Here is a 14176-nt window from a genome sequence, read left to right on the forward strand (position 1 = left end):
GTGCATGTAATCTGATTTATCCCAAAGTGCTTCTCCTTGATGATGTTTTTTGTTGGGTGTACCACACTTGGCTTATTCATATACAATTTACTGTCCTTTAGCCCTAGCTACGTATATTTATATCAACTTATCAGGCATCCTACTATAACTATCACTGTATGCCATGCTAATGCTTGCTATATAATGCAGACAACTTATCACTATTTGTTGACAATGGGATGATTCTTAATTACCTGACACTTTCTCAAAAAACAACTTATTCAGGATTCAAGATAATTCTATACAGTGTTTCCCCTGGATGTTTTGCTCACTTGGACAACAAATAGCATGCTCTGATGTGCCCCAAAACTCTACCCTTTACACATTTATTTTGGGCTTATTGTTGATTACACTAGATGTTCCAGTTTTGTCACCCTGTGTTGTTTCATATAATTTATAATTACTTCAACAAATGATGCTGTACATGTCTTTACTGAGGCTGTGGTACCTGCCTATTAATTATATTCTGCCCTGTATGTATTAATGGGCAAAGAGCATACCTATTTCAGAAACAGTACTGTGCCACACAGATGTTTTCTTTTCTTATTATGGCATGCCTGTTTTTTCAAGGTGGTTGTTCTCTGCTTGATTGAATACTATCAAGCTTTCCCTAGCCACTTTCACCTTTGCAGTATGGGATCTTAGCTTTGAGTAAGAAAAGGTGTGATTGTTTTAGAAGCTAACATTTTCTTGCACTTAAAATGTATTTCTGATATATGCTTGCCTCCTTTTACCCACTTCCCACCCTTCCTCCCCATTTATGTGATGATATTTCTAGCTTGTAGCTGCCAGTTCTCAAAAGTGAGAACTTTCTAGAATTGTAGAGAAAACTACCAGTGATGGTATAAATGGCACAGTATGATTGGTGGTGGGTACTCACATGATCAACATTCTCTGAAATGATGCAAAAATAAAGGGCATACAAGTCTGATTGCTGTTGATGATTTAAAATTTTTAACAATGTCAAGATAACTTTAGGTTAGAAGAGGCAAGTACTTTTCAGTGTAGGAATATATAAACTCAAAGATCATGTGGTTGCAACAGAAAGATCCTAATAATGATAATGAGGTAGCACTCAACACAGGCTTGATTGATTTGACCAATCATGTAACCTCTTTGTATTTGTTTAAAGTCTTGATAGCTTTGATACTACTAACTTTTATTATAGTATGTATATTTTCATAAAAATTTTGCTGAATTTCAGTAAACATCAGAAGTGTTTAATAAAAAAAAATCATTATTTTTAGTGAAGTATTTTTCATCTCAAAATTCACAAATTTCATTTATATAATATCTAAAACATCCTAATTACACTTCAAATGTTTTTTTTTAGTAAAACTATTTTATCTATTATTTTCTAATGATACAAAGGTAAATTTGACATTCACAGTAAATGATGTGCAGGGAGAAAGGGTTAAAATTAAGAAAGTGCAGTTTAATAATGGTACTAGTTTCATTTAAAACAGATCTTGGGTTAAATACATTCAAGCTGTATATTTTTTAAAGGAAATGCAAGGGCAGAAAATAATTAGGGAAAACCATCTTGCAGTAAAACAGTATAATAAATTCTGTTGAAGATTATAAAATAAGTACTGTTATATAATGGAACAGAATGTGTGTGTATATATATCACACACACACACTAATATTGTCTAGAGGTGATGATTGAACATATTGAGGCTTTATGAAGAAAAAATCAATTAACATTTATTTTATTGATTTTAATTATGACTGATTTTACTTGCATATCCTGCAAGATTTTTTGGGTTATGGTGACTGAATTTATTCTAAATTTCTAAATGAATTTCTGAAAAGTCAAAAGTTACTAGACAGTACATGAGTATTATTTACTGATCACAATTTTAGGTTCTTACTGTTGGCAGTAGCCTCATTTAGTTTTGTAGGTTTTTGTGCCTTTTCAGTCCCTCAATTAAATTCATTAAATGAGGGAAAATGAAAATAAAACTGACTACTAGAACAAGAATTGTCAGTATCAAAGTAAAATAGTAGTTTGATTTTGAGTTTACTTACAAATGTTTATTTTTTATTATGACAAGTTAGCTTTTACAGTGAGGAAGAATATTCTTTGAAATGAATGTCATACTTTGATTGCTGGTGTGATTGTTGTTAAATACATAGGTGCTAATGGTAAAGGCTTTTGTTTAAATCAACAGTTAGCAATGCATTTAAATTAGATAATTGATAGTGATTATTTATGTGTGTATATAATTTCATCTAAATTGACAGCTTATTTATAGCTGAACAGAAAAACAGTAAATGAATATATAACTGGAATACTTTATGCACCCTTGAACATGTGAACAAAAATGACCACAGTTTGTCTGAACAGAATGTTGTCAAGCTGAGCCTTGAATCTGACATTAACAGAATAAAAATCAGAGAAGCCTTATTAATAAAATCAAACAATTCCACAACTAACAAATACCTAGGAACATCTCTGTTTGTGATCATGAATTTCCCAGACATTCTTAATCTTATGCATTTCTTTCACACAATGTATTCAATATAAGCAAATTTATTTTGGTTTCTGTTAATTTTTTTTTGTTCAGCTATAATCTGTCAATTTATATATGTACATGCATAAGTAACCACTAATTCTCTAATTTAATTATTTTGTTACATTGTTGATTTAAGTACAGAAATCTGTCTTTACTGTTAAATAATGTACATGAGAATGATCACACCAGAGATTGAAACATTGTGCCCTTTTAAAAAAATATTCCTCCCTACTGTAGAAGCTGTAACTTGTATAAAACAAAAGTGTGTATATTTTATTAGTCAGTGCATGTGTTTAAAACTTGTTAGATATTATATAAGTTCTGTATATTTGTATATTTTGAGGTTGTATGCCACCATGTTGTGAGTTAACCACAGCATGTGATCAACATATTAACAAATGAGCTTAAGTTTTATTTTTTTGTATAGTTCTTTTTTTTACCAAAGTAATCAGTGAAACATCTACTCTAGGGTATAAAAACCATTATTTAAATAGAGCTTTATGCTTTTACTTCACTAATGTTTGTTTCTAATGCACTGACTGCTCCAAATTAACCTTTATTTTGCTCGTGTACTGGCATTTTTATGTGTACTTGCATTCTGTTAAATTGTTATTGCCTAAACGTAATGTTATCTCTACTAAAATCCTTTACTGTTGAGTTTGTATTAACTTTTTGCTGTCAGTATACTTAACGTTCAGTTCACTTCTGTAGCATTAGTGCACTAATCTTAATTTTTATCACTGTATACTAACCTTCCATAATGTAAGTGAATACCCTTTGTTGTGCAAAAATTTCATTAACATTAACATTTCTATTAGCAGTTTAACCTAAAATTGTAAATGTACTAATTTTCCTTTGTAGTGTCTGTGCAATGATAGCATGTTAATCTGATGTAGTACCTGTGTACTAATCTGTTTTGGTTTTTTTAGTGTGTTATTCTTCTGTGAAAATATCAATTCACTATTCTTTAACACTGTTGACACTATCCCTTTGAAAATGTCAGTACAGGAACCTTTCATTAATGTCAAGTGTACTAATCTATTGCCATTGTTCTGACCTTTAATTACTGTTAAGTGCACTGATAATTTTATTGCCAGTACACTACTCTTTCTCTATATTGTCTGTATACTATCCTTCCATTTTGTCAGTGATGTACAGCATTTGTAATGCTGGCAGTGCACTAACATTTCTTTATGCTATTAAAGCCTTGAACTTCCTTAAAAGTGCTCAATGTTAGTGATGACTAGCTGGCAAAGTGCTGCATGATAATTCATACATGATTATGAATTTTCAGACAAATTAATAAGTGTTGAAAATTATGAAAGGAGAAAAAAATATTTAAAAATTGATAGTATCTAGAGAGTATGGTATGATAGGCTTGTGATGGCAAACTGTAATAGGAATATTTTTACAATTGAATTACATTGTCAAATTTTGTGTATTCAAACAGCACACAAATACATCTTTTGCAAATGAATTGATCTTGATCAAATACGTGTCAAACTATACTTATACTCAACAGTAACAGATATGTCACTTTGAAAGGTGACTGATAGATTTTTCAGTGTTGGCCATGTTAGTAGGATTTATAGGGGGAAATTACCTGTTTCAGTTAGATAATCTGTTCTTTTACTAAATATAAAATGAATTAAAACTGATTGGGTATGTGCAATGACTTGTATTATTGCTGCACTTTGTTTTCAGTGTAGTAACTCCCATTTATCTTGTTACTCCAATAACCTTTGTTTACAGTATGCTATGTTGTGTCATTTGAAGTATTTTATTGCATTAATTTCTCCTTTATTTGTATCTTTTCAAAAGTGAAAATTGGACAACGTCATCCAGACCCAGTAGTTGAAACTAGTTCCCTTTCCAGCATATCGCCACCAGACGTCACTTACAAGGTCTCACTTGATGAGGAAATTATCGATAGAGGGTTATTGTCTGCTTTGCAGCTTGAAGCCATTGTATATGCTTGTCAACAGCATGAAACCTTTCTCCCAGATGGTTCTCGAGCTGGTTTTTTAATAGGTAATATTTGTAAAATTCCCTTTCCATGCTTTTTCATATCTGAAGGTATACTAATAGAATTTTTCAATATTTTTAAAAATATGCTGTTGTCATTAAAACGTTTTTGTAATCTAATATTTGCAAGGTTGGCTTTATTCCTCAATGTTTATTTATATTGCTTATTTACATTGTCATAACCTAGGCTAGGAAAAACATCTATTAACTGTGTATGTGATGGAAATAACTAACTCTGTTATTATGGAACAGTAGCTGTTTTATGAATAATTGCAATTTTAGACTGCTCCCTTTACAGGTGATGGTGCTGGTGTAGGCAAAGGCAGAACACTTGCAGGAATTATCTATGAAAATTATATGCTGGGAAGAAAGAGAGCCATTTGGTAATTTTTTTAACTTTTCATAACACCAATTATTCATTGTTTGGCATTTCATCTCAAGATACATCTGCCTGAAATATAGATGTTTTGTTATCTGTTGAAGCCTTCATTTTATCAGTGTACTAACGAGTAGACTAATGTTCCTGTATATTTGCTGTAAAAGAACTGGATAGTATAATTTATAATGTATTTTATGAGTTATTGAAATATAAACCTGTTATAGAACAAGATTAATGTCAACTTTAAGTAATCTTTGACCCTAGTTGGACAGTGGTATGTTTACTTACAGATTTAAAACACTAAAATCAAGGACTTGATTCTCTTAAGTGGACACAGCATACACCCCAGTATGTTTTTACTATATCAGAAAAACAAGTGATCTTCAGCAGAAAGATGATAATTTCAGTATTAACTGACTTCAGTCATATGAAATGATTGTTTTAAACTACACCTGGCAAAGACATAAATGTAGACAAAATATTGACATTGTTAATACAAAAGACATCATAAATAAAACCTTATAACAATCATTTTAAATATTTGCACTTACTATTGTTTTTTAATGGTTTTCCATTAAAGATGTACTATTGTGTTAAGTATTTTTTGATGCAAATAGTTTAGGAAAAACTTGGACATAGACTTAATTTGATTAGCTTTATATCATTATACAGTGTCAACTACCAAAATAATCAGAATTTGTATTTCAGTCCACCAACGGGTAATGTTTTGGTTTATAATTCTGCCTGTGTTAGCTTGTATATATCCAGTATTAGTAATCACAGGTAGTAATCAGACAACTGTAGAAAATAAAAAGCCATATAATTTACTTCAACCTTTTTCCATGGTGGTTTTTCTCACAGTAAACCTATAGATTCATCTGTCTGTCAGATTTATTCACTTATGCATTATGCAACAGGGGAACTTTGTATATTTTTTTAGGACAGACCAATGGAGTGTGAAAATTGCCAGTGTTCTTTATAAAATCTCCCCTATAAAGAATTTTGCAGATTATTAAACACTGTGTTTAGTTTCCTTTCTTTTATGCAGCCATTTGTCTTCTACCATCCAGTGTACATTTGTAACAAATCTTTAAGGATTGGATGTTTTTGTTACATTGGATGATGGTTGCAGATCTTTTTACAGAAAACATCTTGTTATTAATAATAAGTTTGCAAATGAGATTTGGTGCATTCCTAAATTTTTTTATTCACAATGACTGCATTGTGATGTATTTAGAAGCAAATATTTTCAACATAACTTCAAATCATGATTAATTGCTGCATCATTTTGATTATGATCAAAATGTGGATCAAGAACGAAGATAATGATATTCATCAGTAGATACAATCATTTTGAGAGTGGATACTGCAAGTTTCCCTCTAGAATACACATTTGACATGTTTCTGTATATTACTTGTATGTGCCATCCAAGATCAGTAGTGTTGGTTAATCCCTTCTGTTGAAAGGTCCCATGCAAGAGTGCAGATGTTGTCAGGTACCAGTTCTTGATTTATAGTGTTTCCAAATCCAAGATGCAGACTAATAATTTTTTACCAGAATAGTGTGATGTATGCATTTTGCTATATTTAATACAGATGTATTGAAGACAGATTTATGTTAATTTGTTTGGTGTAGAGCTTACCCCCTCCCCCCTCAAATGCTTGCACAAATTTTATTGGAATTTCTTCGAAGATGGAACCCTAGAAAACAGGTTTTTAAACTGAGATTTGAGTATACCCAGATTAAAGTATTTACCATTTCTTAGGATATGAGACCCTTGAAAGTCTATTTCATCTGATCTTTGTGCTATTACATGTGTTTTCCAAAAGATTTATCACAAATACCTGGTTCCTGCTTCAATTGGTACAGCAGTCAACTGAGTACATTTTAGACACATAACACATTAAGCACTACTTTAGCTAATTGGCATAATGTTGTTTTAAATGCTTCAAGTTTTCACAATATAGTGTGCTCAAGAATATACTGGAAATAGAATTTCAAGGATGCTATAATTTTAATTATATTATTTTTATTGTTGAAGAGTGAATCATCAGTTTGAAGAGACCTTTTTAATTCACCATCACGTGGACCTGATAAGTCTACTCCTTTAAAATGCATAATTACACATGGTGTACAGTTAATCTGTATTATTTTATGGTAGATGTCATGTTAATATTCAGTATGAGCCTTATCAATCACTGTAAATTATAGCAAAATATTATTGGTGCCAAGTTGTATGATCACTGGGTGATACATATGTAAATAAGATTGTTATGGATTTGCTTAGTGGTTATTTTTTGTATGTTGCACAACTGCATTACAAAAAAAATTTACACTTTGAAATATGATAAAAGATGGATTTTTTATGAAATTGCAAGAAACGTCATTAAACAGTCTTGTTTGTTTAATCAATATTTCATTATGATAAGATGTCCTGAAACCATCCTGAAAACTGAATTCGGTTAAAAATTGTACCCCACCCCCATTAAAATTTTCATGAAAAGTGGGAGAAAATTTACTTTAAATTGAACCAAATTATATAACTAAGTCTACACAGTATTTTATGTATGGGGAAAAATAAGGATGTGACAATACAGGTTTGTTTTCAAAAATGCACTTCTTGGTATTTCCATTACAGATGAAACAACTTTAGAAAAAGTTCCCATCTGATGACATTGTCTGTATATAAAGAATGTTGTGACCTATTACTTGCTTTATTAATTTATTTAAAATAATAAAATTTTTATTGTTCATCTCTGATTTCATAGATCCTTGATCCCATGTGTTCAAAAAACAAAACTGATTTGAAGCATTCATAAAAAAAATCTTTTCAGGTTAAGTGTATCAAATGACTTGAAATATGATTCAGAACGGGATCTTCAAGATATTGGTGCTGGAAAGATAGAAGTGTATCCTCTGAATAAGGTATTTCTTGAACTATAATATTTTGATAAACCTACCTTCATGACATATGAAAGTTAAATGTGTGACATAGAAGTATGTGGGTATTGTTTCTCCACTTACCTATGTTAGAGATTTGAATGTATTTTATGACAAAATCCAAGAAAATTGACTAGTCATACTATTTCAGAAATATGTGGTTTAACCCTTTTTGGCCTAGAGGACTGGGTATCACTATCCTTTGATTTGTTTCCTTCTCACAGTGGAAGCACTTAACCAAGTAGCATGAAACTTAAAATGACTAAGTGATATAGGGATATAAAGTGTATTTAATTTTCTGAGTTGCAAAGTTTCACACTATTTTGTTGGGAAACACCACTGTAAAAATTTTTATAAGAAAGACACCACTGATAGATTTGAAAATGGCTGAGAAAACCAATTGTGGGACATCCCGAGCTTTTGTTGGTTACTTAGATGTCGTATATAGAAATGATATAGTGTGCATGGAAGTACTTGAATGGGGCTACTGTTTGATTCAGTACATGAGAGATATCTCAGCCAAGTGTGAAAGATAGATTCTTATTTATTATTCTAGCTTTTCAATATTGGTAACTTAAGTTACTGATTCATAAACTGTAAACTTTGTATTTTGACTTAACAAACATCTAATGTGAACCAGTACTGCATTCAACATATGTGACACAAAAATTGATGTTTAAGTTTTTTTAGCATTTACTTTTAAATTAAGAAATTAATCTACCATATGAATATTTGCATGATAATCTACAGTTTGATAAAAAAATTTAATGGAATAAATTCATAAAATAGTTCAATAAAATTTTAAATACAAGTCAACAAACAATGTTCTTTGACCTGTGACGTGTATGGAAAGGGTTAAATTCTAAAATGAATGTGGGTATATGTGTGTGTGAGCATTGCACCTTTCATTGAATTAAAGATGAAAGGTTTTGAAAAAATTGATAAAGAAACTGTCTTTTAAAATATCTATATCCAGTGTTTAAATACAATTAAATTATAAACTACTTGCATCAGTGTTGAAAATGGTGATTTGAGCAGTAATTTATAGATTTTCTAAGATGTAGTTCCTGCAAGAGTGAACAAAGAAATCTATTAGTCAAAATAAAACTCTCTCTCTACAAATTTTTTAATTTAATTAATTAATGCACCAAAGAACACAGAAGAATTACATGCCTAAAACAGACAATGTTTCATAACTACCCCAATTTTTCTAGTTTTCTAACTATGCTACAAGAGCTGTAAAAAAAAAAAAAGTTAAACTTGCCAATGTGTGTGTGTGAGAATAAAGTTTGAACTTGAAGGTCCCCAGGCTGTGCAACAGTCTTGTACTAGTAGAAGCTGGGTTTAAATACACTTAGTGAGCAGTGTATAGATAGTCCTTTGTGTAGCTTTGTACTTAACTTTCTTGAACTGGAAGTGAAATAGACAAATTGTTATATGTAAAACACTGAGATATAATATGTAATTTCATGTATTAAAACATTTACTTTCTGTTAGTTATAAAAAATATTGTATTAAATGTCAGTGCAAACTGTTGGCAATTTCTAAAAGAGTATGTAACAGGTGGGCGTGGCATGAAAGGTCTGTTCTATTTGGTATAGGTCTGTAACTAAGTGCAGTTGAAGATAAATTGTGTTTTGGTCAAGTTATGAAAACATTATAATGAGTAATTTATATTAAATTTTGTACATCATGGAAGGATGGTAACAAAATTGAATAAGAGGGTATGCCTTTAAGTCAGTTGCCATATTTAAGAAAATTAGTATTTTTTAAAAATATTTATATATACTTGTATACAAAAAATATGGATTGTTAAATATTTTTATGCTATACCTGTTGATATACCATAAAGTAATATAAATTTTGAATAGCACTCGCTAAAACCTTGTGCAGATGAAAATCCTGTATTGAATGAATTAGTGAATATTAAATTTACTTACTGCATATATAAAATGGAACTTTTTGATAAGCAATAGAAAATTTGAAATTTTAAGGTGAATAAAGGATTTTAGAAGTGTTTTCTAAATAATCTCAAAAATTAGTAGGTTTGCACCAACTTTTTGCATAATTCAATTCAGGATTTCCACTGTGAAAAGGGGAAATAATCAGTGGGCTAACATTCCTAACTATCTTGTCTAAGATTTTTTGTTTTTCAGTTGAATATAAAGTGAAGGGACTCAATAAGCTTGTTTTCAGTCTTTGCCTCCTTGTGTATTATGTCAGATATTTGGTTATAGTTTCTTAAAGTTGTGTAGTCAGTAATTTTGGTTGTGGTTTCTTGAGACAGTTTGCAGTCATCTAGATAAAATTAAAAAAACGAAATTAATGTAGATTTATTTTCTAACAGTTTCATGGTGGTTATGAGGTTAGTTAAATTACTGACCCCATACAGAGGTAGGGTAGAGAAAATAAAATAGAAAGTTTTGTGATAAACAAAAACATTTTAATTTAGGAGGTTTGAGATTATGCAAATGAAATTGACAATATTGACAAATATTTTTAATTTTAAAACAAAATCATTTTGTATGTTGTGGATAGTCAACATTTCAAAATAAATTCATAGCAAATCTTTAACTACTTAATTTTAAAAAATCTGAATTTTTGTTTAGAGACCTTGATATGTTTTCCGATTGCCTTCACAAATTTTCACACATGGTACCAATAATTAATTAGTAATCTCATGGTTACTTTGTTGGTTATATAGTAGATGCAAAGCATCTATCCATAGTTAGCAAGTTAATACAAAGAAATCAAGGAATGCAAATTAAAATCAATAATATATAATTGAATTAGTTTCTAACCCAACAACCATTCATGAAATAAACAGCCCATAACCTTATACAAAACCTGTTTTATATAGTATTTTGTTTATGCCAGGATATTTCTAGTGGCATTATGAGCTCCATTATTAAACATTGTGGGGAAATTGCAATCAGCATTGTAAATTCATTTTTGTAATGTATGCGAGTCAGTTTATTCTTTTGTTCTTATTTGCCTTTCTTTCAGATGTAAAATAAATGAAACTCATAATCTGACTCATTTTACTTCTAATTATTATTCATGTTAACTGATGCCCAACCGTTAACCTTGACCACAAACGGTTAAAAATGTTTAAAAATATTTTTAAGTGTATGTATTTTTTCCTTGGTTACTTATGATTGTTGTCAAGCAATCAAGTAATACTGAATTGATCTATTTGCAAGCTGAAATAATATACTCAATAAATATTTGACTTTGGTTACATTATAGGTTAACTTTTATCTTTGACCAAAGTACAGTATTTGAAAGAAGGATACAAGGCTCTATTCATTGTTATTAGGTAGAAGTTGGGAAAAGTTGAGGTATACTTGGGGGGACTGTAAATGATACAGAATTTGTTGGTGCTTTTGTTCAGTAACATGGTCATTTACAATTTCTGTTACTGGTTTGTTTCATGGTTTTTAGAGTGGATGAGAGAAGTAAATGATTTTCAACAATCCAAATTATAGTCAAAGCCACAGATGTGGAAATCCATTGAGGCTGGATATCAATACACACATGGTAGTTGACTCCTAGAACATCCACAAAATATTTGTGTAATATTTTTTTTATAAAATGATCTTTCTAGCATAATTCAATGGCTACTAGATTACTGAGGAAGATGGTATTTTTTGCAACAAGGTTGTTGATAAGAACAACTCAGATGCCCAAAATTTCTACATGTTTTACAGTGTTTATTAATAATATAAAATCAATTAAAACTATTACAATTACACACATAGCAAGTATTTAGTGTTTTTGTTTGTTTGAACTGATAAGAATGAAGATTATTGAATTAACTGATCAGTTTAAAATGTTCCTTTTAAGTTAACATGTTTACTATGGGTAACTTTTTCTGTACATGTCATGAGTCTTCAGTGAGTTATATTCAAAATTTAATTAAACCACCTTCTCGTCATGGTATATGAATCAAATTGGTATTAAAATACAGCTAATAGTATGAAGTTTGTTATCCTGTCTTATTTAGTGAGAAGTGTAAATGTAAAGTAAATTATTTGTAATAATAGCACTACTTAAAGTATTTTTTTTATAACTTTCACACATTTGTACCTTAAAAAGAGTAGGTTAAAGTGAGCTTATATGTTTAAGTTATTCGCAAATTTTATGGCAGAAATATTAGTTAGACATGGTTTAAAGGGCAATAAAACAGAATTTAAGCATAAACAGATGTTTAATGCTAGGAGTTTAAAGCAATTTAGGGTAAGTGTAATTTTGTGTTAAAAAGTGAAGCCATTCAAGAAAAAAAGATTATTGAAAGCTTGCACAATTTTGTGAAGATACGTATAACATGTTAAAGTTAGTGTGGAAATCACAAATTCAATCAAACCTGTGCAAAAACATTAACTACATGTTTACTGAGCTACATTAAAAATTTTATCAAACTGTTTTAATATTAATGTATTTTAATAATACTAATATTATCAAGTATGTTATTAGATAATTTTATATTATCTAAGATTTATTCCTTTATTTAAAAAGGAAAGACTTAAAACTGCAGGTTTTGCTGTCGCATGATCCACTTGCAGTTACAGGTCTACACTTTACAAACTATTATATGTGATACTGAGAATAGAATAAAAAACTGCATACAAGGTCAAATTGAAGTTCCACCTGTCTTTCAATAGTGTCTTAAATTTCCAATAATTTCTCAATGCAGGTTTTACATTCTAATGTCTCTAAACTTAGTCAGCCATGCCCACTTGCAAAGTCAAAGCTGTGTTACAAGGTGACAGACTGAACTTAAAATACATGCTTATTACCAATAAAAAAAAAAAAAATTCCCACTATTTAATTGTAGCTTAAAATTCTATCAGTGAATGGATTTGTAGCACAAGATAAAAAAAAAAGCTTAGTCCATTGTTCTCTTGAAGTGTATGTAGTGTTTGTCAAGTTTCTTGCCTTATATGTATTAGTTTGCTGTACAGTTAGATTGCATTTAGTTTTACATTTATATTTTAATTAGTTAGGTATTATTTGTGTTTATAAATGTATATTTGAAAATTTTGATTGTATACATTTAGCTTGATGTAGTTTGATGTGCAGAAATGTATAAGCAAAATGGCACCATTCATGTGTGCAAGCATTAGTGAAAGAGTTTGTGGACAACCTTTACCTTGTAATAACTATTAAAATCATGTTGGCAGGAACAGGTTTACATAACTGAATCATGAACAAGACAAAGAATTGGAAAGGAAAATTAAAAATAAACTAAATGAAAAGATAGAGGCATAAAGTAATGCATAAAGAAAAATTATTCAAAATCAGTATGTAAACATTTATAAGGTGTGTACATGTTTCTTTTAAATTTAATAATTTCATTATGCTGTACACTGATATCTAGTTCATGATATAGAGAAAATGGAAAATAAAATATAAACATTTACTTTAAAAAACATTTGATATTATTTTAACAGGTTCAAGAGATTATGCAAATGAAATTTGAAAAGTAAGATAAATATTTTTACACTCAATGAAAACCACATTGCCTGTGAACTATTCTGATTCTTGGTGCATATAACTACATTAAATAGATTGATGGTTTTTTATTGTTTATAAGAAAACAAAATTAACTGTCTTATTTTTCTAAAAGTACATAATCTTAAGATTGTACAAGACAAATCCAAAACTTTCATCAACTGGTTTCATTTTTTACAAAGAACTTTCATGAGAGTTGCATACCTACTTACAGTGTAAGTAGGTTGCAGTCGAATAGTTAAAGTAAACCCCAGGTTAAGCTTAAACACAATGAAAATAAAACTATCAAAGGTTTTTAAAAATACAAGTTTAAAATTAAGCAATAGTATCAAAACATTGTTCAAATGTTAAACTAAGATCAACTGTTTAGACCTCCTCACTAAAACATTAACTTTACAAAGTGAAATAAAAGTTAGTTTAAAATAAGGGACAGTATATTCACTTTAGCCCTACAAGTGAACAGAAGAATGTGCTATCAGAAAGTTTAAATGTTAATCTGAAATAAAAATAAAATTCTGAATAGCCTCAAAATTGGTATAACCTTAATATTTTTAATGGTACAAACCTATCTTTCAAAGGTAAACATGACTAAATATAAATGAAAAGTAATAAAAGCCTGATTTGCACATGAAAGTCTCCTTGCATATGAGATCTGTTTACTTATCTGGTTCTCTGGCAAAAAATCTCATTTTTTATTAAAGTTTGTTCATGAATACATTGAGTATTTCAACTTTTGAATAGTTTGTGTGCAAAGTGATT

General features: G+C 29.7%; 1 protein-coding gene across 1 annotated transcript in view; it reads left to right on the top strand.

Annotated features, from left to right (window-relative positions):
- Window positions 1-14176, top strand: part of LOC143240816 (protein strawberry notch homolog 1-like) — a 96862-nt gene that overhangs the window by 9842 nt on the left and 72844 nt on the right. Inside the window, exons 5-7 of the mRNA XM_076483932.1 lie at window positions 4380-4589; window positions 4882-4966; window positions 7798-7888. Of these exons, the coding sequence (XP_076340047.1) occupies window positions 4380-4589; window positions 4882-4966; window positions 7798-7888 (386 nt within the window). The remainder of the gene's footprint in view (window positions 1-4379; window positions 4590-4881; window positions 4967-7797; window positions 7889-14176) is intronic.

This window comes from Tachypleus tridentatus, chromosome 13 (assembly GCF_004210375.1).
Source record: "Tachypleus tridentatus isolate NWPU-2018 chromosome 13, ASM421037v1, whole genome shotgun sequence".
NCBI classification, from domain to species: domain Eukaryota; kingdom Metazoa; phylum Arthropoda; class Merostomata; order Xiphosura; family Limulidae; genus Tachypleus; species Tachypleus tridentatus.